The sequence below is a fragment of the Buteo buteo genome, chromosome 10 (genome assembly GCF_964188355.1).
Source record: "Buteo buteo chromosome 10, bButBut1.hap1.1, whole genome shotgun sequence".
NCBI classification, from domain to species: domain Eukaryota; kingdom Metazoa; phylum Chordata; class Aves; order Accipitriformes; family Accipitridae; genus Buteo; species Buteo buteo.
This window is the reverse complement of record NC_134180.1, coordinates 24,059,741-24,081,511: the sequence shown is the minus strand read 5'-3', so window position 1 is coordinate 24,081,511 and position 21,771 is coordinate 24,059,741. Positions and strand designations below refer to the sequence as shown.

The 21,771-nt window shown below is 37.5% G+C and overlaps 1 protein-coding gene across 4 annotated transcripts in view; it reads right to left on the bottom strand.

Annotated features, from left to right (window-relative positions):
* Positions 1–21,771, bottom strand: part of DPYD (dihydropyrimidine dehydrogenase) — a 371,706-nt gene that overhangs the window by 161,466 nt on the left and 188,469 nt on the right. For all 4 annotated transcript variants that reach the window (XR_012652042.1, XM_075038929.1, XM_075038930.1 and 1 more), the window contains one exon: positions 17,389–17,604. Coding sequence is in view for 3 of the 4 variants with exons in the window: in XM_075038929.1 (XP_074895030.1) it covers positions 17,389–17,604 (216 nt within the window). In the remaining variant the exon portion in view is untranslated. The remainder of the gene's footprint in view (positions 1–17,388; positions 17,605–21,771) is intronic.

Below are 21,771 nucleotides of genomic sequence, written 5' to 3'. Positions count from 1 at the left end.
AGAGGTAAGGTCATTGACTTAGTTAAGAATCTAGAAACAGGGCAATGGGAAAGTCCACTTTTTCATTAATAACCTGGGGGCGAGATTATGCTTGTGTTTTCACAGGTGCAAGCCCACAATGGACTTCCGTTCAATTTACATGATCATCATCATCTGGAGCATCACGGATGGTGCGGCAATACGAATACCACCTCAGCCAAAAACTAATGAGTAGGTCATCTTAGCTAACATAACAGATCAAAATTCTCAGTGCATTGCAACCACATCACAAAGCCCATGAACCAATAGACAAGATGGCTATGACTCGTGCAGCGCACCTGGCCAGCAAGCGCATGCGTCATAGGTCTCCAAATGAGGCGGATTTTGGCACCCGCTGGCCACGTGTGCTAAAATCCGTTCCTCTACAAATGTATAAATACCGGGATTTTCCAAAGAGCATCGGGCTGGTGTACGGCAAGGCCATTGTTGCCTCCGTGGGGACGCCCACATAAAGCTGACACCTACCGATTGCTGGGCTGAGTTTGCGGAGCAAGATGGCACAAGAATGTACAAGATGGTCCATCCTTGTATGTTGCAACGTGTTTAAAAATTAATTGATAGATCAAGTAAGGCTGTGTTAATTGAAACAAAAAAAAAAAAAGGGGGGGGGAGATGTAGGGTTCAATTATATGGAACTTAGTTATCAGGCCTGAAAGTAGCTCATGATCACAAGAGTGTTCCAGACGCCTTTAGAAGGCCTTGAACAGACTAAACAAGAAGATAGAAAAAGAAAGATCCCAGTTAGAAAACCACAGGTGCACATTCCACGATAAAGGGAACTTGGCACAAACAACCTCAATTCAGGAGCTTATCTTGACCAATTGGACCAAGACAAGTCTTGCATGCTCTAATTAATACAGCCAATTATGTCCTGTGTTTATGTGTGTGTACAGAGCGGGTATAACTAACTTTATCTTATGTTTGGGCGCGTGGACAGTACCGATGTAACCAATCACCGTTTATGCTTGTGTGTGTGGACACCAAATGCTTGCATGCAGCAACCAATCAGAGTTTCTAAACAACTTAGAGAATTGTATAAAAATGATCAGCTAAGCCCAATAAATGGGCGACTTTAATCATCATATTGGTGTTCTATCGTCCGGGCCCCGCAAGAAATAAACCCTAAACACTACAACCAGTGATAATAATGCTTCTTACCTGGGCCTATTCCTGCAATTAATTTCATCTTCACAGTTCCCATGAACTCCAATATGCATTCCAGTATGGCTTCATTGCCAGATCTGAGCCTTATTAAAGTAATACCATTTTTTTTTCCTGTGAATAGAAGGATGCTGAGAATGGCTAACTTCCTACACATTCTCCGTGTACAACCATCAACAACTCAGCCCTTTGTGAAAGTATTCATGTATAAACATGAGTACTGCTTGTATTGCAGTTCTTCAAAAGTGACTTCTCTCTCACTGCAGCCATTCTGTTCTGTAGTAATATAACACAATTTGTTTGTGAAAATATATGCATCTACTTTTTATTTACACATACTGGATTCTATACCATGAACTCACCTAATTTTAATTACACATCATTATCCAGTGATACAGAGTTCCCCCATCTAGATTGTGAATACTAGCATCTCAAAAGATTTTTTTCTTTTTTAATTGAAGATAAGTTACCCCGCATTAAAAATAAATGAGCTATTTTTGTCAGTTGATTGGACACTGAATACACATAATAAATCACTAAGAGCATTGTATGCCAGTCTACGTGCTAACCTTGAGCTGCAGTTTATCTATTGCCTGCAATTCAGAAGACAATAAGGTATTTTACCCAATCAGCTGATCAGCTGAAGGAACTCAAAAGACTGAAATGGCTTTGAAATACACAGGCTTTTAGATATCAAATTACCTCTGGAACCCTCTACCCAGAAGTAACTCGAACAAAACCCATTTGAAATACAGCTTCAATATTCAAAAAAATCAATAATTTAAACCACAGGTTGAACATTTTTACTGCTTCCACTGCAGACTGTCGTTTTTTGAAATGAAAATGCTAATGGCACCAAAGGGGAAAGCTCCAGCCAGAAGAGATACATGTGTGCAGGCATGGATTGGCTAGAAAAGCCGGTTTGCTTTCCCTCCCTCAGTTATGTTTACATAAGATCTCTTAAACAACTCTCATTTCCATGACTTAAAAAAAAAAAAAAAAAAAGTTTTTCTTTGTTGCACTTAATGTTTCTGTCCATGACAGCTTAGCTATATCAAGACACTTCACTGTAAACATGCGTGCGGAATGCAAATACTACATCCTCAATTATGCTATTAAGTTGCATTATTTTGAAACAGGCACTAATGTCCTGCTTTGAAATACCAGCCAGCACACTGTGAACTCTGGTTTTATAGATAGAAAAGCAGGAATATAGGTGATGTTGTGTTCCAACTTCTACATGAGAAACAGGAAGCAGTCCAGTGCATCCTGCAAAAAACAAACAAGTATGGATGGCGCACTGCCAGTGTTAAAAGCTCATTTAAGAGCAGAAAAGGCTGGCTGACAAAAGAATTCTTAAAAGATAAGGGAAACACATAAGGAAGAGGCATGGTGGGAATGTGAACCCTCGAATGTAACTGAAGCAAGCTACACATGGAGGATGTCTGACACAGAAGCAAGTCTCTCCTCTGCATGAATTTGACTGTCTGACAGATTATTAGCAGATCTTGAAATCTGTCAGTCTCTTTGTGTAGATACTGTTCCCTTTTGGTAATTTAAACCTCACTAAATCCTTGCACTCTCTGGCACTAATTTTTAAAATTATGTTAAGGGAGGGATGCACGAAGCAAAAAAACACACCAAAAAGCAATGAAATATACATCACAAGACAGAGCTTAGGTATCTACAGGTATGCAACTCCCAACACACACTAAGAACAATTTTTGTTACAGTAGCAAAGCATCACTTCCAGTACTGAAGAGAGTGGCATAAGAAACAAGTTGTAAGATCCATGTTCTTTGGTTTATAATTTTAATACTTTACTCTCAAACATATTCTTACTCTCTCTTTCATATACTTTTAGAGTCTTCTCCAACCATAGGGTTAGAATGGAAAAGAAAATCTAAATGACAGTATAAGTGTAAAGTTGCTCAAGTAAAAAAACCTTATGTATTTGTATACATACAGTTTTACCGTACAGTGAAGATTAAGTTTGCATTTCCAGGTTAAACTTTCTGTTTCTAGAAAAAAATCATAATATTCTCTTACGAATTTTCTGGCTGATAGATTTGTTCAATTTTAGCCCAAGATAAATGCAGATTTTAAGCCTGGAATAAGAAATGATAAAAGTGTAGCCATTAAAAAAAAGTGACACTCAAAAATGCATAGTCCAAAAATTAGACGTGGACACCAATATTCTGCTCCCCCTAAAGGCACAAATGCAAAAGTCCATAAATGTAAGCAGAGAAATTAATCTGAGTTTAAATATACCCAGAATCTAGGAAAATAAGATTTTGTTTACTTATGTGTTAAAGATCTGCATTACTTTCATGTGAAACCACCTATTCCAGGTACTCCTGGCAGTCTTCAAAATAGCCCTCCTACACAATAGCAGCAATCAGCTGACCTTTTGAGAATGCTGCTCTTGGCAGCAACATAAACTTAAACAGAATAATAAAAAAACAGTAGCAACTAGGAACCCAATATTCACCCTTTCCTCAAGTCTTGCAAAGTTAAGGAGGAAAAAACAAGCTCTTCAAGTTTGTGCTGGAGTTAAGAGACTCAGGCTGTTAAAGATCACCCCGGGGCAAGAGCTCCAAGCATATGCAACAACAGTGTTCAGATGAACTGCCAGCATCTCCTTCCTCTCCATCCCAGTGTACTCAAAACAGCCAGTATGGGCTGGACGCATTTTTACTTCCCCAATGAGGCACTCTGTGGCGTTCAAGCCGTGAAGTTTGTCACCACTGACAATATCAGGAGAGACTTAAGACGCAGTCCCATATAGCACGCAGTGGCAGCAGGTTAATCTTGAAATATAAAGCATGGCTACTCTTAGCATGGCCTGCATTCAGAAAAGAAAAGGGGTGTAGGCTCCTGGCTCTTATCTGCTGCTGCAGCTACAGCCTGGAATGGGACTACATCCCTCAGCCGGAAGGACTGATAATTCTCTTGCCGTAGCCTCTGGATGTTTCCTCTAACCATCCCAGCATTACTCCTATCTTGTCTGGATTGACTTTTGCTCAGCATGCTCTCAGCCATGCCCCAGTCTCCCACAAACACTGAATAATGCAATCAACTGCTCAAGCTAAATCAGCTGAGAGTTATAAAGCTGAGTCTCGACATATTGAAAACACTTCAATCAATGTCACTTTACTAAACCTTCTCTATGGCTTGATATACACGTTAAATAAAATGGTGGCAAACAGGAACCATCCTGAACTGCACAGGGAGAGAACCATCACAGGCAATAAACCTGAACATAACACCGACAATGCACTAACAACAGGCTCCTCTGACTCCATTGTTTAAGCGTGAGGTTTGAAATTGGACAATGAAGATGGCTTTGGGAAAGAATGCATTAGGGACACTTGGGAAATGTTTCCATTTTTGATTGAGTCCGCAATAAAGTATAGATATATGATAAGATACAGCTACAACTGCATACGAAAATATCAACGCATTTAAAAAAAATGCAATTTCTCAAAAAAGTTGGTAATTGATGCTGTTTAACAGCAGCATTATTGCCACACAATTTTTTGTTATTACAGATTCTGATGTTGCAATAGGGCTTTACATACATACGTTTACTATACCATGTGAATTATCAGAAACATCCTTTTCCATGTTTGTGTGACTTATTAAATCATAAATCATAATAGCATGTGCCAGAAAATCCTTTTGAAGGACATAATAAGGTAACAATTATCCTCGAACTCCTTTCTCTGCCTTCAGAGAATAAAATGCATTAGCAACATATCCATTTGCTGCCCCATGATAGAAAATGAAAGCAAGTGTGATGGTTGCACCGTATGCTTTCGGTTCCTGCAGTTGGCTGGTGAAGTGAGCTTTGTTCCCGAATGTGGTGTCAGAGACAAAAAGAATAGTTTCTCCAATACTTTTAAGAAATAATCCTTAAAAAACAGTAAGGAAAAATGAATTGAAGAGGTTTTGTTTTGCACATATACAGATGGATGTGGAAAAACATAGATGTAAATATCAAATGTAAACTTAAAATGTATTTTATTTGGAAGAAAATTAGGCACATAGGGCATCCCTGTATGGTTTAGACTTGAATCAACTAATTACACCTTTTTCACAGAATTCACAGAATCTGATGCAGAGGAATCGTAGCATTTTATTCTGTGCAAATACACACAGAGGAGCAACATTACAAGTATTGTTATAATCCCCTCAGAGGACGTTTAAGGCCTTCTAGACCAGCCTATCAGTGTTCGGAGTCCCATGTCTGATGATTGGCACAGAGAGAATGCTCTTAGTGTACCATGATTTTGCTCAATTATTTTTGAAGGAAAAATCATAAACAAAAATTCACAACGTAGAGGGGGCTACATAAAGGCATTATTAACTGTGCAGGTGCAGGGAGGTAGAAGCAGCAAGATCACAGGATAAAAATGGCTTCATTAATTCAAAGAAAGTATAAATTACTCCCTCAAATTTTGTTTTTTTTTTTAAAAAAAATCTATTTCTATGGGAGAAAAAACATATTTGTAGTTTAAATGAAAAAGAAAAAAATAAAATCAAATCAACAGTTTCAGCTGCAATCCAGATCTGGAATTCACTCAGTTTTCTTTTTCGTTTCAGGAGACACTGTGCCCAAACCACATATTGCAAATGTTAAAAAGTAAAAAGATGGGGACCTCTGAAACAATGTATCATTTCCAAGAGTGAAAGTGTATATTAAGCTTTAGTTGCTCAAGTGACATCAAAACATTGTTAACAAATAAATACATATAAACATACTTTCTCTGTTTAGCTCATGATATACAAAAGAGCTATTTTTTTCTGAGATTTTGCAGATACATAGCTCAAAATTAAATCTCGGCATCATGTGAAGACCCAATCCTGTATTGTGCTATGCTGATTCTGCGGGAAGCTTACATTTGTAATTAACTTTGAGAAAATGCACATACTGCATTGTTTTACTGAATTACAAATTTAAATCACAGCGAATTGATGATTTGCTGAATTGGTGTCTGTACTCCTGTACTGTCTAGGTTCTCAATATTCGATACTCCCAACAGTTTCCATCAGCTTTGGGTGGGAATCTGGAATCTAGATACTTTCATTAATCATATTATAGTTATGCATAGTGCACACACATTTAAATCAGAGCATCATTATGACCTGTTCATGCTCTGCCACATCTAGGGATGGACACAATGCCTAATAAGGATTCAGAATACCATATATGATGGTTATGATGGTTGGCAAGCATCCTTATAAACAACTATACTTTTTCAACATTGACATACAAATTGAATATCTTGGGAAACAGTACCATTTTGTGACTCCACTAAACAGATCACAATATAATAATTACTGCCATGGTCAAATTGTGCATGTTAGTGAAGTCCTTTACATGAGAATTTTGATAGTCTGTGTTTATTAGCAAAAATTTTAATTATTCAAAGTCCACATTCTGACTAAAATATGAGAAAAGCATGTGTCACTGCTTTTCTAACATTACACACTTAAGCCTTACTTTATTTACAGCTTTCAGTAGCTTTCAGCTAAATTTCTCATTGCACCCGCTGCCACGTAGCTGGAGAAGGCTAACAAACCCCTCAGTGTTCACATGACAACCTTTGTGCAAACGCATCCTTATTCTGTCATCTACTGGCAGCGTGCTTCCCAGTCATGTTCTCTGCCAGTCCTTACCAGTTTGCCAATTACACAAGCTGCTTCCCAGACATCAGACAAAAATTCCACAAGACTGCTGTGCAAGCGTACCCTAATTAACCATCAGCTTAATTAGACAATTTACTGTGTAATTAGCAGGCAATTAGTCAACACCTCTCAGATCTTATTGACTGCTGTGACAGCCTTCCTTAATCTACACATTCCCATACGCTTCCACAGCCATGATCCCAGCCCCACCCTGTACGACAGCAACCCTTGCAAGGGAAGGAAAATTATATTACATAACAAGGGAAGAGGGAGAAAAATCAATATATAGCCTGTTCATTTATTGAACTGTCTTCTAGCCAAGACTTTCTTTTTTTCTAGCAATAGAAGGTCAGCTGCTAACAAAAAACCACCCAGCTACAACATTAGCTTAGGTCTTTTTTATTTGTAATATGTTTTAGGATTATTTTTTTTTAAACTCTTATATTCCACTGAATTATCAGAGAAGTCAGGCATGCAGAAGTTAAGGAAAAAAATAATTTGTAAACTTACTTACATACTGTAGGTTTAAGTATATGGCCAAGAACAGTGAAAAGGTGCTGACAGCTGCTTTTGAAACCTATTGCTCGCATTGTAATTAACTGCTTCATAGTCCAAATTACATCAGGAAAGTCAAAGTAGATTACTTTAAAGTATAAAAAGTCAATACTTGATAATAATTCAATGACATTAGTGTAATTCAGTAGAAATAATTTTTTGAAGTACTATGAAATCCTCCACACAAATCTAAAGTTGTATGCCCTTATAATACATGATGTGAGAATGTACAATTAAAGACTATCATAATATGTATATTAGGGGAATATTAAAAATGTGTGTTCCTGTTTTCTTTTTCTATAGACCAAAAATTGGATTTTGCAATTAGCTGTGACAAGAGCATTTTGGATAATTCTTAAAGTAGTAATTCCAAAGTTCATGGCATGGACACACTTGTCTCCTGCTGCAATCAACTCTAGAAGATTTACTCACAAAAATCCTACACTTTCTGACTGAAGGATGGAGTTCCACAAAGCCACAATCTCTATTATAATAAATATTTAGATACTTATAAATCTCAAATAATTATAAGAAATGTTATTTAGAATACACTCACGTACATATTTGCATAAGTAATAGGTATTTTAACATAAGAACCTATCAGGTTTTTTAAACATATGGGACTTCATTCTGCTTTTGCAACAACGTCAATCAGGAGCAAATGCAATTATATCACCATGAGATTCAAAAATCAGCTCTTTGCTTTCTTTCTTAACATCTTGTGTGGGCAAATCAGCTGTTAAACACAGCCCTACCAGTTTCATTTACCAAGTGGGAACTCAAGACCTGGGATAACGCAAGCATTTAGGAGAAGCATATTGCCTTTACATAAATGCTACACTGGTACAACCAAATATCCCTTGAAAAATGATTCAGCTAAAACCTTGTAAACCCGTGTGTGGAAACATATGCCAGTTTAGAGCTAGTTATAACATTTCAGCCTATGTCTGTAAACTTTTTAACACAAGCTATACACCACCACAGACACACTTGACATTGATTTAAGAGTGTCCATGTAGAGTCAATTTGGGACCACATTTCTGCAAACATGTTGCAAGGCTGCATGATCCAACTGGGCATCTTTGGGCCGTAGCTGTTGCATGAGATGCGCTTCAGCTCTCTTATGTTTTTCTTGGTGGAGATGGGGAAAAGTGCTCATCCAACAGCAGGGCTGCCACTTAACATGCACAGCTGAAGCAAGAAACAACTAGCTGGTGCCCAGGGGACAAGGCATGGTGCTGGAAGCATGTCTTCCCCAATACATTTGCAGCCTAATGTCTGTGGGCAGAGGTGGGGTCCCAAAGCATCACCTAGACTCTTGCAGAAATCAGCGTTTAACCACAGCTATCTACTTCATGTATGGATTCTGAATGTAGACCTCTGCAAAGATGCTCGACTGTAAATTTGAGCAACTGAAGCATAAAGACCACTTTTCCTTTATTCCACTTTAGTATCTCAGTAGACCTACTGAATTCAGGATTGCATTCTGGATTTTCTTGTAATTCAAATGTGGAAATGAGGAAAAACCCCCAAACTCTGACACACGCACTTAACCAAATGGGTAAGGGGGGGAAGTCAATGACTTGACAGGAGGGAAACTTCTGAATTCTATAATGGCAAAATAAATATTTCATTTTTTTCCTGGACATCTGTGGTTTTCTATTGAAGTGCACCATGACAATTCCAAAAAATAGGGAAGTTTATGTCAGTGACACTAAGAAAAGTCCAAAATGTTAAATATGGCCTTATGCTGTGATTGTCTTGGATAGGCTTTTTTTAAATATAACTATTAAGAAAAATATACTACAGCTTTTCTAATAAATTATTAAATACATTAATGCCACTTAAGAAAGTTATATGCAGTTGGTTGTTCTGAAGTAAGCAAAATACTAAAAAGAGTTTGCAACAAATCTGAATAGAGAATGAAACTTAAGTGTGAAAATTCTAAATTTCAGAATTACATTTGGCAATTTCTAGCTTACATTGAAACTGCCTTTTTAGCTGAATTCCTTTCTGACACAAAATTGTTTGAGGTATTGCCAAGTTTACCAACAACCTTCCAAGGGCATATAAAATGACTACAGAAAATGATATCTGAATGATACTTTACACAAGTATGTTACATATTTGCTTTTTAGGATCCTGTTTATTCAGGATGTGATATTAAAAAATGTTGAGTACTTTAGATGCAGCCATCAGAAGCTGCAGATTCTCAGCAGCTTTGGAACATCGTGTATGTGTGCTCTCTTTGTCTCCCTTTTGTTAAATATTTGCAGGTATTTTCAGAAGAATGAGGTAAATAAAGCAAAGGTAGTAAAGAGCAAAGCAGCTTCTTCAAAATAAAAAGAAATACTGTTCAGATATTTAGCCTACTGTAAAATTTGCATCCATTTTGTTTCACTGATTGGCTAATAGTTGTGCTATGAATAGAAATCACATCTTCTCTTAAGTACTGGTCACTTCCAGAACACCACATATTATGCTGAGCAGGAATGAACACTCCTACTTTTGGCAGCTATTTTTTGTAGAAAGGCTTCTGTAGCAAAATACTCAGTATTGCAGTATATGCCCTTCCGAATTTTGCTGGAACTGCTTCTCAGTTATGCCACTCTAAGTGCACAATGAGTTTCATTAAAATATGCAACAGTTTTCAGATTAAAAACTACCTAAAAGACTGTTTTACTAGTCTTTTATGTATAAGCTGCCTAAAATATTCAAGCTCAAGGTTAAGGATCAAATTTACACTTTGTACATGTTAGTGCAATGTTTTAAACCATTGGCTCTGGAAGACAAAGACATGAAAAAGAAACCATCTCTAAATACTGTGTAAAAACCAAACAGATGAACAGAAAATGAATTGCTGGCTTAAAGACTCTATGGAACTTAACGAAATGAGCTCAAGAAGCGTAAGACATAAAAGTTACAGCCAAGCTTACTCTGCTCCATGAGGGTGCGTGGAAGGAAAAGAGAAAATATGGAAAGCAACTTGCTGACCCTCTGTTTGTAAAAGACTACCCTTTAGCACAGATGATGTTTACTGACTCAGTGCTTGCACACCTGCATGACAGATCCTGCTTCGCCTTCCACTAATGAGTTGTCACATTGTGCTACATGCCTTGAGATAACAGACTTCTCCATGAAAGACTCTGTGCTGTGGCTCTCATTGCAGAAGAAATGCAGCACTTCTGCAATATTTAATGCTACAGGAAGAGTGGGACTAAACGTTTGCCCAGAGGTTTAATTTTTATCATGACGTTGTAAAAAGTTTTTCATATCTAAAGTAATAAATACAACCACAAAGAAAGCGAGAGATTTTTTACAGACAGTTGTTAAATTCTTGTTTTAAAAATGCAGTTCATTATCTTCAACATTCAAAGTATTAATTGGTCAAAATACTCAGACTTACTAATGGTAAAACCAGATAATTAAAATGGTCCAAACTGCCTCACTTGCAAATTCACTGGTGTCAAGAAGCACGCCTGCAACAATTTAAGGCATACATATACTTGGTGCAGACTTCAGCTGTGCTAGGAAGTGAGTTGGCTTATCAATAATGACTTGGCTAAAGTTCTCAGACCGAGACTCTTTGGCCTCTCTGCTTTCACTCTGCTGTTCAAGCTGTGCTACATCCCTCCAGACTGGGATTCCTCCAGGGTGAAGATGTGCCAAGTCCCTACAGCCCCACGTGTACGGATTGAGGAGAAAGAATGGTCAAACACAGTCCCCTCCAGTTCCTCAGACAGCAATTTTGAAGCTATTAAAGTTATTAGCATTTAAAGAGAGCCTCCAGGCTTCTTTAAGCTGGATCAGGGATAGGGTAAAACTAAGTAGAGATGAGTTATGGCCCTGAAGTTGAACATATCAGAGAAATACTTTTTCTTGAGCAAAAAGGAGGAAAATCTGTTTTCCTGCTACTTATTCAGATTCACAGAATGATTTGTTCCTTTTTTGTAGCCAAATAACACATTTTCTGCATAAAAGTATTCAACTAAAATACAACATCATAGCTACAGCATTTTAAAAAATAATAACTACATTCTATTGCATTTCCCTAGAATAGTCTTTTACCTCCCCTGTTAACCTTTGCTAATTTTATGCAGTGATCTAAATATGTAAAAATTGGGGAACAATGAAGCTGGTATTTCTTATTAAAACTCCTTCAGAAATATGGAACAAAATAAGGTACATAAAGAACTCAAAAGAATATTAAGACCAATACTAATAATTTTAACATTTGTAAAACCAAAAAATAATTCCACTCACAGAATTTTGTATGCTAAGGAAACCTGTAAAATGCACGCTTTTCTGTTCAAAAAAATGTAGTTAATAAAAGTTGTCTGATATTATTTAGTAGAAAGGCAAACAGTCCTTTTTATATTTGACATTAACAATCTGATCATTTGTCTCCCCTAAGAAAGCCCATACAGCTTTCATACAGACCACACAATAAAAAATAGTAATATTTCTGTTTACTGAGATATCAACTGGCATTTCGTTGCAAGTCAATGGTCTATCTTTGCTACAGCATACTAGACCTCAATCTGGCATCTACAAATGTCAAGAGTATAAAAAAAAATTATAGGATGGAAATCAAAAGCATGTTCTAAATTCCTAAAAAAAGAAACAAAGTTCACCTAAACATATTTGCTGCAGAAATCAGTACAATATTCAGCTGTCAATCTTGAAAAACAATGAGGGAGCAATGCTGTCAGTAGGACAGGATAATAACATTTCAAGCAGATGTTCAGGCAGGGCTCTAATTCTCACTGAACTCCCTTGGTAAGCATTTAATTTCTTTATCATATGCAAGCTAGGCAAATTGTACTTCATCAAAACTGTATTGTGAAATATTAATATTTCATATTATAGCAAAACTCCATAGAATAACCTTTGTCATATTAAGAACATCAGAATTTCAAATGTCATGGTTCTGCATTTTAATGCATCTTAAATAGCTTTTTGGCTTGGCACCATAAATTATAACTAGTTTAATCTAAATTACTATGCTGTAATATCATACAAAAATATACATTTTGTAATACAGATTCAATTCTGTGAAATACTAATGTTACGGAAAACAATGCGTCATTGTACCATGATTCTTTTACCACCTTCAATTATGAAGCGAGGTGTGCACAGTGCAAATGTACACAGAGAGCACTAGTTGGAGCCTGAATATGTATATCGTAATAACAGCACATAGAAATGCGATATATCCTAGCTAAATCAATTAATTCTCTACCAGCAATGGTTTTAATTTAGAAATGGTTCTGAAAAACACATTGTAAAATCTACATCAGTGAATCGTATAAACATATATTATGACTAGAAAGTTTTCTCCACTATGGTTTAGTTCAAATTTAATCTAGTTTTAATTGTAGCTTTGTTTTTAAAATCATCCATGCAACTTGCTCTATATATAATGAAAAAAAAAATTAAAGATTAAAAATGAAGTTAGTCTGCATGTGGATTTCTGCCGGTTCTCATAATAAAGGCAACTGTTTCCACATTATTGAAAGCAGCAGCATCACAAATCAATGCATGTCACAACAGAATAAAGACAGATGTATCTGATTAATCAGAATTAAATTTTAGAAGTGAAGGAAGCATCTAAAAATCAAAGCAAACATTTCTGCTACCCCAGTTAGTTTTTTTCCTCTTTCTAAGCAGCCCATACAATGCAGTGAGAGAACAACAAAGCCTGAATTCCGTTGATAAAACCAATTTCTGCTATAAACTTCTCACTGTGGTAATGGATATAGTATGGAGATGTGCACACTTCATATAACCTCTGACTTATTTTTATACTATGTTTATACAAACTTTCTGATTATAGGTTTTAATGCAAATTTTGTGTACTAAACAATACTCACTAATAAATTACAAGTAAGTAAACCAGCTCAGTATAACACTTCTAATAAAAAACTCCCACTCACAGTTATTTGTTTAATTAACGCAGTATCTCTCATTCTGTGGGTAGTTTTCTGTTCTAAGCTCTAAAAGAGGTAATAATCGGTATTCATTTATTGTGGACTCTATGATATGTAGGTCCCCCATTTCCCTTCAATAGCTTGCCAACAAAATTTACAAATAACACGTTGCAGCACATAGTTATCTGAATAAGGCAGAAATACTATTTGAAACAACAGAGCAATGAGCTATTGATCCTGCAGTCAAAAAGGGAAGACATGAATGTAGGAAAAGGTGTGTGAAGGGACATTTTTATTCTGCTACCATTTGTCTTTCCTTGTGATAGTCCATTTTAAAAGCAGTTATTCTCATTTCTGGAAGAAATCAAATCTACTTGATACTAAAGCAGCTGTGCAAAGATGCTTAATTTTCTAAATAAAATTCTACAAGTCACTATCTCCCTAACAGATACCTACAGACACATACAGGTACAGTACTTTAATATTTGCATTATGCTATAATATCCAGTACCTTCTAAAATATTTAGTGTGCAGTATATTTAAAGGTATAAATACTCTGAAGGAATTTCAGCTATTTCTCATGTTAGCTTTTTTTATGTTTCAAGAATAGTACAGTAGTATGCAAGAACAACTTTTGCTGAATCACTCAGAGTTGAAATCCTCACCCTACAAACAGAAAACGCTACACAGGTTGTCATGAAGGCAATTATGCAGCAAAGTATGTGGGTGTTTGAAAAGGGAGTGAGCATGGCATGAAACAGTTAGTGCTCTGCTAACTCCCTCTGTGGCAATATGTGATGCTTTCAAGGTGAGGCCAAGACAGATGAGAGTTGGGAAGACTGGGGGAAGTAAATTATGGTCCCGGGGCTACAACTGCAGCACTGCTATCCAACAGTTCCCCTATACAGGAAAGTATGGCCTCTCATGGGCTGCAGGGATCCCTAGCCTAGCATTTTAGAAGAGTTTTCTGTGCTAGGTAGCAGAAGAGGGAAAAGGAGAGGAAGTTTATATGAAATGAATCCTCTGTCTTATGAGAATCACAGCTCTCCAGCCCGAGTCCTTTTTATCTGTGTCCTTGGATCTCCTTCTTCCAAGATTTATCCTGCTTTTCCTTCTGATCTTATTCCACCATGCTGTAGTTAATGCATGGAAATCTGTGGTTAGGCTGTATATGCTTCTTACTAGCTATATGTCACTCAAATTTAACCTGCATCAGTCACTTTTGCTCAACTGCCAAAGGATGCCCATGGTCAATAGGGAAGTCACTGGTTTCCCTATCAGTGACTGAACACAGTAGTGAATTCAGTAATCAGGTCTGGAAAAGGAAGCATTTCTCCTGCTGCTAAGCTCCCCTTTGCCACACAGGGCTAACTATTGCAAATAAGTAGGAAGCCCACAAGATAAACCTAACCAGGACAGATAAAATGAGGACACAAGAGGGATGAACACAGAATTCTGCTTGTAACACATACTATCAAGGCTGAAGTGGAGGAGCTTCAGCTACCAAAACCTGTGTCTAGCGAGCTCCCCTTCCTCCCAGAAGCTGTTCCACTCTTGGGAACTGTACTGTCTGGGGAGCAGCTCTGCCTCCTCCCACTGACTCTGCAGGCTTAGATAAGGAAATCTTTGTTTCCTGGTCCTGCTACGCAGTTAGCTGTGACTAGCCGGGCAGGACAGCTCAGTCTGAAATCTCTACTTCCATAGGTACTGCAGCCCAAGAGAGCATTCTGCTCCCTGTTTGAACACTGCACGAGATTTATGACTACACAATCAGAAGCTAAGTTTAAAGAAAAATAAGTTAGCACATTATGCCAACGTATATTATTCCAAACTCTCTGCCAACTCCTTGTTCTGCATTAAGTCAACAAGAGCAATCTTTGTGTAGTACTCGTTCACATAAGAACTGCTGTACCTCAGCAAGCTTTTCTTCCTATTTGAATTTTTTTTTGTAGCATTAATTACCATGATACCATTATAAATAAAAGCAATTTTATTTCTGCAGCACCTCGGAGCCAAGCATCTCAAATCATGTCATAAATACTAAGGCTTAACACCTGTGGGAAGTGCACTGTTGGGAAGAATACAATAGTAGAAAAACTACATGGTACTTGGGTGGGACACAGTCCTACTGCACACAGCAACACGATTCAAGAGTTTAAGCACCAGAGAAAGACTACTGCCTCTTACTGAACTTTAGAAGAAAGCTTAGCTAGAAATCACTGGACTAGAATTCATCCAAAGTACTTTCCTGAACTTCTCTTTGAAATGAATACTACCTGCAATATTTTGCATTTTCTTACAACAAATATTAAAAAAACTGTATTTTGTAACTACTTAAGGTACTTGCTTTTAGCAATCCTCTCACTTGAAAGATCTCCACCCGATTCACACCTCCAGAGCATGGCATCCAGTGGAACACTTTGCAGTTGCCATTTGAGAAATGACTCAGAGTCTGCTGCTTAGTGGAGTACCAGCATCACTTCCTACAACATGCATGTCTTTCCTCCTGAACTCCCACCAAAACTGGAACTCAGCCAGCGTCTGTTTAGCTCTTGAGATACACAGTAATCAACGTGCAGTCTGGCAGGACTGCGAGCATACCAGCAATAAAACTGATAAATAAATAAATCTCAGTACTTTCTATGAGTTGCCTTTAGCCCAGGCACTGAAAAATTACAGCTGACGGTATGTTAAACACGTAAGTCAGTTGTAAGAACACTTGAATGACATTTATATCCTAAAAAGCATTTTAATAAGAAACCCTGTGAAGTAGATTGGAATCCCCATTGCAATCCAGAACACCTACTTCCTTCGGGCTACTTCAGGCTTAAGTGACAGAGGAAGCCAGTCTGACATATTTTACAGTATGCTGTAGTAATACAGCACTTTGTCCTTAGACCTTCCTCATATTAGAGGGCCACCCTCTATAGTTAATTCACTTATGGTACTTACCCATGTAGAGGTGGCAGAGTAACAAATGCACCTTTTCTCTTCTGCTAAGGTCTCCATCCATCAGTGCACTTTTACATCCCACCTCTGAACCAAGAATAAAAGCCCTTTGTTTCCAAATTCATCTCAAAAGCTCTCTTCAGCCCACGCTCCTGTTTGTCACTGGTTGACAACACATTACCATTATTCACAGTTACTCAGGCCTATGCCCAAGGACTTACCTTTGATCCTCTTCCTCTCTCCACAAGTCAAACTATATCTACATCCCAGCTCAAATCCTGTTTCTTTTCTCTGCAATAGATTTATCAAAACTGTTATTTTCTTTCACTGCCTAAACTTCTTGCTCAGTCTCATTTTGCCATTTTGAATGTAGTAACAGGAAACCCATCCTGAATGCAATTCTTGGGTCAAACAAGCAATTACATACTTTAAATCTACACCAAATGCTTTATTTTAGGTGCCACACTGTGCCATAGCCTTCAAGACTTAATTCTAACTCCTTCCTCTTCCACTACCTGTTACTGAAGGGTTATGTCACTGTACTACAAGCCTTGAGCACAACTACTATTCCTTCCATAGGCTTGTTTTGTTGCCTCCATCTTCCTATTCCACTACCAGTCAGCCTCAAGCTTACACCCACATTACCACATTGCAACTGCAACTCAATTTCAATGGCTTATCTTGGCAGTCCTTGGCACAGAAGCCAGCTTTCATGAGTTGCGTGATAAAGCTGTTACTCATTCCCTTTGCATTCTGATCCCTCACAGAAAACATTTTCACTGCAATATTTAGAAAAAGAACTATTACCCTTACTAGATGGCTACTATTAAAAGGCTGGGGAATATAAGGGAAGAATGTAACAGCAAACACAACCAGGAATTGTTTCACCTTTACACTGCACTGTTGGAACCTCCCAGAGTAGTTGACCTACACAATGTACCATACACTTCCCTGCTATCTTTATGCTAGCTAGATTTAATAGTGCCATTCCCAAAAGATTCAGATTTTTCAAACATACTAAGAAATCGTTACATGCTAAATATACCTTAAAATATTTCCTTACCTTATCCAGGGAGAATGTTTTAGTGACAGCAAAGCCCCATCCAGCTTCAAAAGCTCTTCGAATCATTGAAGAACTAGTAGTAGGGGTTGCACTGGCAAGGCCAAAAGGATTTGGAAACTTCAGTCCAGCCATTTCTACACTGATGTCTACTAAATCGATAGGAGTATAGAAGAGTGGTAGTTCTGGAACAGTAGAAACTGCAATACCATGTAAGGACTGTAAAAAACAAACAAAAATCACAGACATTTTTGCTGATTCATTTTTATATAATCTATTATTAACCCTGATAAAGGAATAATTAATATATAATAACCCAAAGCTTAAGTATTCTATTATGTGTTCAGACTTGGAAATCAGCAAAACAGGCAAACACTTGCATATGTAACATCTTCTGTCCAAATAGCATTCATGCTGAAATATTATGCCATGCTGGAAATAACTGAACAATAATAACACTGAAACAGTTATTTTACATCCTGTACTACTAGCCTGGTTCAGTCCAAAGGTTTGTTCAGCCATTCTGAACAGCCAGTTCTGTTCCCTTACAGCAGCCAGCAGCAGTGAGATTGAAAAAAACCCAACAGGGTATGCACAGACGGACCGTTTCTAGTTTTCTTCCCAGTTGCCTATCTATAAAAAGTGTAGGGACTTGTGAAAAATGAGGGAAGGCATCCATGTGCAGGATCACTCAGCTCTAACTCAATGTATTTTGAACTCCTGCAACTTTTTCCCCCCCTTTTAAAGATTTTATCTCACCTATGCAATGGGATACGTATCAATATATGCAAAACTATTATTGTTTTAATATTTTTTGTATTAACATGAATACTTTAAGGGTGACAAAAATTAGACTCTGATTTGGGATCAAAGAACATCATACACATTACGCTGTGACACCACAGTCACTTTTGTTTTCGTTTTGAAGACAGCCTTTTCTCTGGAGAGTCCGTAAAAAGCTTTCAATGTAAATGTTGCATCTAATACTGTAAAAATCATATAGAGAAAATCTTTTTCCATGTATGGATACTGAACAGCATCCTAATCAGGCTGTGGTAGGTAGAAGTAAAATCTTTGCTCACTCAGATGGTTGACTCAATAAAATCAGAAAGAAATAAAGCAGGGATTTCTAACACAGAGAAGCCCTACACAGTCTGTGTTCCTAGTAAGATCACAGCAGTTTCTTCTACCCTTAAAATGAAGATTTCTTCAGCAGGACAAAAAGAACCACTACTGGAGGTGTGGGAAGATTTTCTGTAACAGAGTAAAAACCTCAGCCACTTACAGATTGCTGCCTTTTGGGTTGTTTTTTTAAAGGAACTTACTTATCCCATTTTTACCTGTGAAAACTAATAAGCATGGATAGGATGAGGGGTTTTGTTTGTTTGTTTTAGTGCCTTTTGTTTCCCAGGCTGGTTCAAAACCTGAATGTTCACATGTCTGTTTTGTTTTGGGACTGCCTGGACTCACATCTCAGATTCTGACTCCAAATCTTTGATTCCTTGGACAGAGAGGATACATTTGGGGGTCAAATTTTCTGATGGCTTAAAAGCACTGAAAGTAGTGGAATTGTCCTAGCCTGAATGATGTAAACCTAAATGCATTCCTAATGGTGGACATTTTGAGAAAAGCTAATTTTTAAAGATCCCTAACACTTGGGTCCAAACTCCCTTCAGTATCATGACCTCTCTCAGCTAGCAGCTGATGCAGCCACACTTTATAAAAAGCCAGACATCCCCTATTTCCTCCCTCCTGAATGCTCACTGCTTCCTCTGTGTCATACTCCACAGGGCTGTTTTCCTACACCAGGAGAAACTGAGTTCTTAGAAGACCAATCAGCCCAGCAATCTACATCCCAAAAGCTTTTGCTAACTGAAAAATTAAAGAAAAGAAAAGAAAAGAAAAAAAGTAGTCTTTTGATTATTTTGGGTTTGATTTAATCTTTAAATATTTTTTAGTCTTTCTTAACTAAAATTTCAACTGCAAAATGTTGTTTGCAATGCCAAAAACAGAACTTCCTGGATCACACGATTGAAATTAAAGCATTTTTAAAATGTTAGTACTTTTTGTCTCCTACATATTTGGAAGTGGGGCAATCTGCTGAAATCAACACTGATATACTGAACTCTTACAGTGCACTCTGATTTTGATTCTGTAAGAATGACAGCAAAGAAAGACTTAGGGAAAGGTTTTTGGCCAATTCCACTCTATGTGCACTTGTGAGTAAAAAATTCTCCATTTTGAAAGCAGTTATTTGTTAATTCATTTGCTATCCAGAATTGTTCAAATATTCTCTGTGAATGTACTTCAGTCCAAGGATTGCTCAGGAACTATTAATTGCTTGTATAACTGTAAATGTTGATTGCTATAGACAGATAGACAGACAGCTTAAGTGCTTAATATGCAGCTTAAGTTACATTGTATTGTTTCTTTTCGCAGGCAGGACAAATTAATCTCTAAAAGTTGTTCTCACCTAAAATGAGTGTTGCTTGGAAGTGATTCTTAACTAGAGACCCCAGATGAGCTTTCTGTGATAAAACAGAAAATAAATCCTATACAAGACAAAAAAATAAAATCCACCAGAGCAGTGAAAGACTTTTGAACCAGGGGGTTGAATACACCCATGTGAAAATAGGCCTTGCCTCCTGCATGCCTTCATGCAAACTGGTCATAAGGCACTTCCTAAACCATATGCAAAGAGGCCTATTCTTCCTGCCAAACTTCCCTCACAAAGAGCAAAACCACAAACAATTCCACCCAGACACACTCAAGAACCGCAAGATGTGCCTAATGCTTTGTTAATGACAAGGTGACGCAGGTGGAGGTGGCAGGGCGAGGACTGAAAAAAGGTTTCAATGGAATAAACCAAGTCTTTAAAAACACACAGGGGCAGGATGCAGCTGAAGGTTCAGTAGCCAGTGGCTGTACATCCTTGCAAATTTATCTCTCTCCTTCATATCAATTCCCTTTTTGCTCCATTTAGTTTTTTTGCTGTTTTTTCCTTTCAGCACAATACTTATAAAAGAAATAAGCCCTGATGCATTGTTTTCTACAAAGCAAAACTTTTGGCAAACTAAAACGTTTTATAGCTTCCTGAAAGTAAAATCCTCTTTATAATGAAGGATTTCCCTGATATTGCACAAACAAATAGGAAAAGAAAGCCTGCAGGCAAGGGTTTATTTATAATAACTCTTTCCTTGATTTGTAAAAGTAGAGGACAGAAAGTGTGGCCCATTCTTCCCCTAATTTGATGCCAACCAGCTGAGCTACCAATATTACAGGTACTTACTGTTCCAGTCACAGCAACTTTTTGGATACTGGAACAGGGTGCTGAAAAATCCCCAGCACACTGCATGCAGTGGCCCCAGCTTGCTCTAACCAGGATATGCCTAGAGGCAAAAGCAGCATAGTCTGTAGTGTAGGGCTGAGAGACAGGAACTCATCTTTAGACCTGATACAATTTGTGACATTCATTTTCTTTAGATGGAGAAAATTCTTAACCACAGCGATATGGTCTAACTCCATTTTCACGCCCTTAACAAAGATAGACTGTGAAAGTGAGTAGTTGTATTACTGTTATTTTTCACAAGTAATAGAGAGCCTTCTCTACAAATCCTACTGCCTAGAAGAGTTATCCTGAATACTTTCATCTCACTCCTGCCTTCTCTATTTTTAAGTCTGATCTTAAAACATATCTTTTCTCCCTTGCATGTGCTGCTTCTATCCTCTCTCCGATTAGCCATTATTTAACTTTGTTAAATACATTTAAACTTTGTTAAGTATGTTTATGTTATTTCATACAATCTCAGAACGGTTGTGGTTGGAAGGGATGCCTGGGGACCATCTACTAGTGCAACAACCTTGCTCAAAGCAGGGTCAGCTAAAGCAGGTTGCTCAGGGCTCTGTCCAGTTGGACAGAGATATTCTAAGCTCCTTCCTGGCCTTCTGTTTCTGGAACAGACATATTGCTTACTCAGTGGTAAGCAACTAAAATACCAGGTTTCCTGCACTTGCATTTACTCCACCTTTTTGCAAATGCTGCTTTGCTACTTGTCTCCATGCTAGTGTTTCATATGTTGTTCTAGCTAAACAAAGGGACATTCAATTTTTCCTTTGGTTATCCTGAAAAGAAGCAGACAACATAACTAACGGCTTCGAAGACAAGCTTCCTGGGAACCACCCATCTCTGGTATTGATTATGAAATAATGTACATTCATGCATGCTCAAGGAATATATGAGAATGGTCAACCTTCATAAAAGGATCAACAACTATACTCTTCAGACACAAAGCCCATATATTCTTTGACAGCATAGATAAAGAAAAAAAAGCAAATATACAACACTGGTTCAAAATAGCACAGTGATGTGCTCAAAATTCATATTGA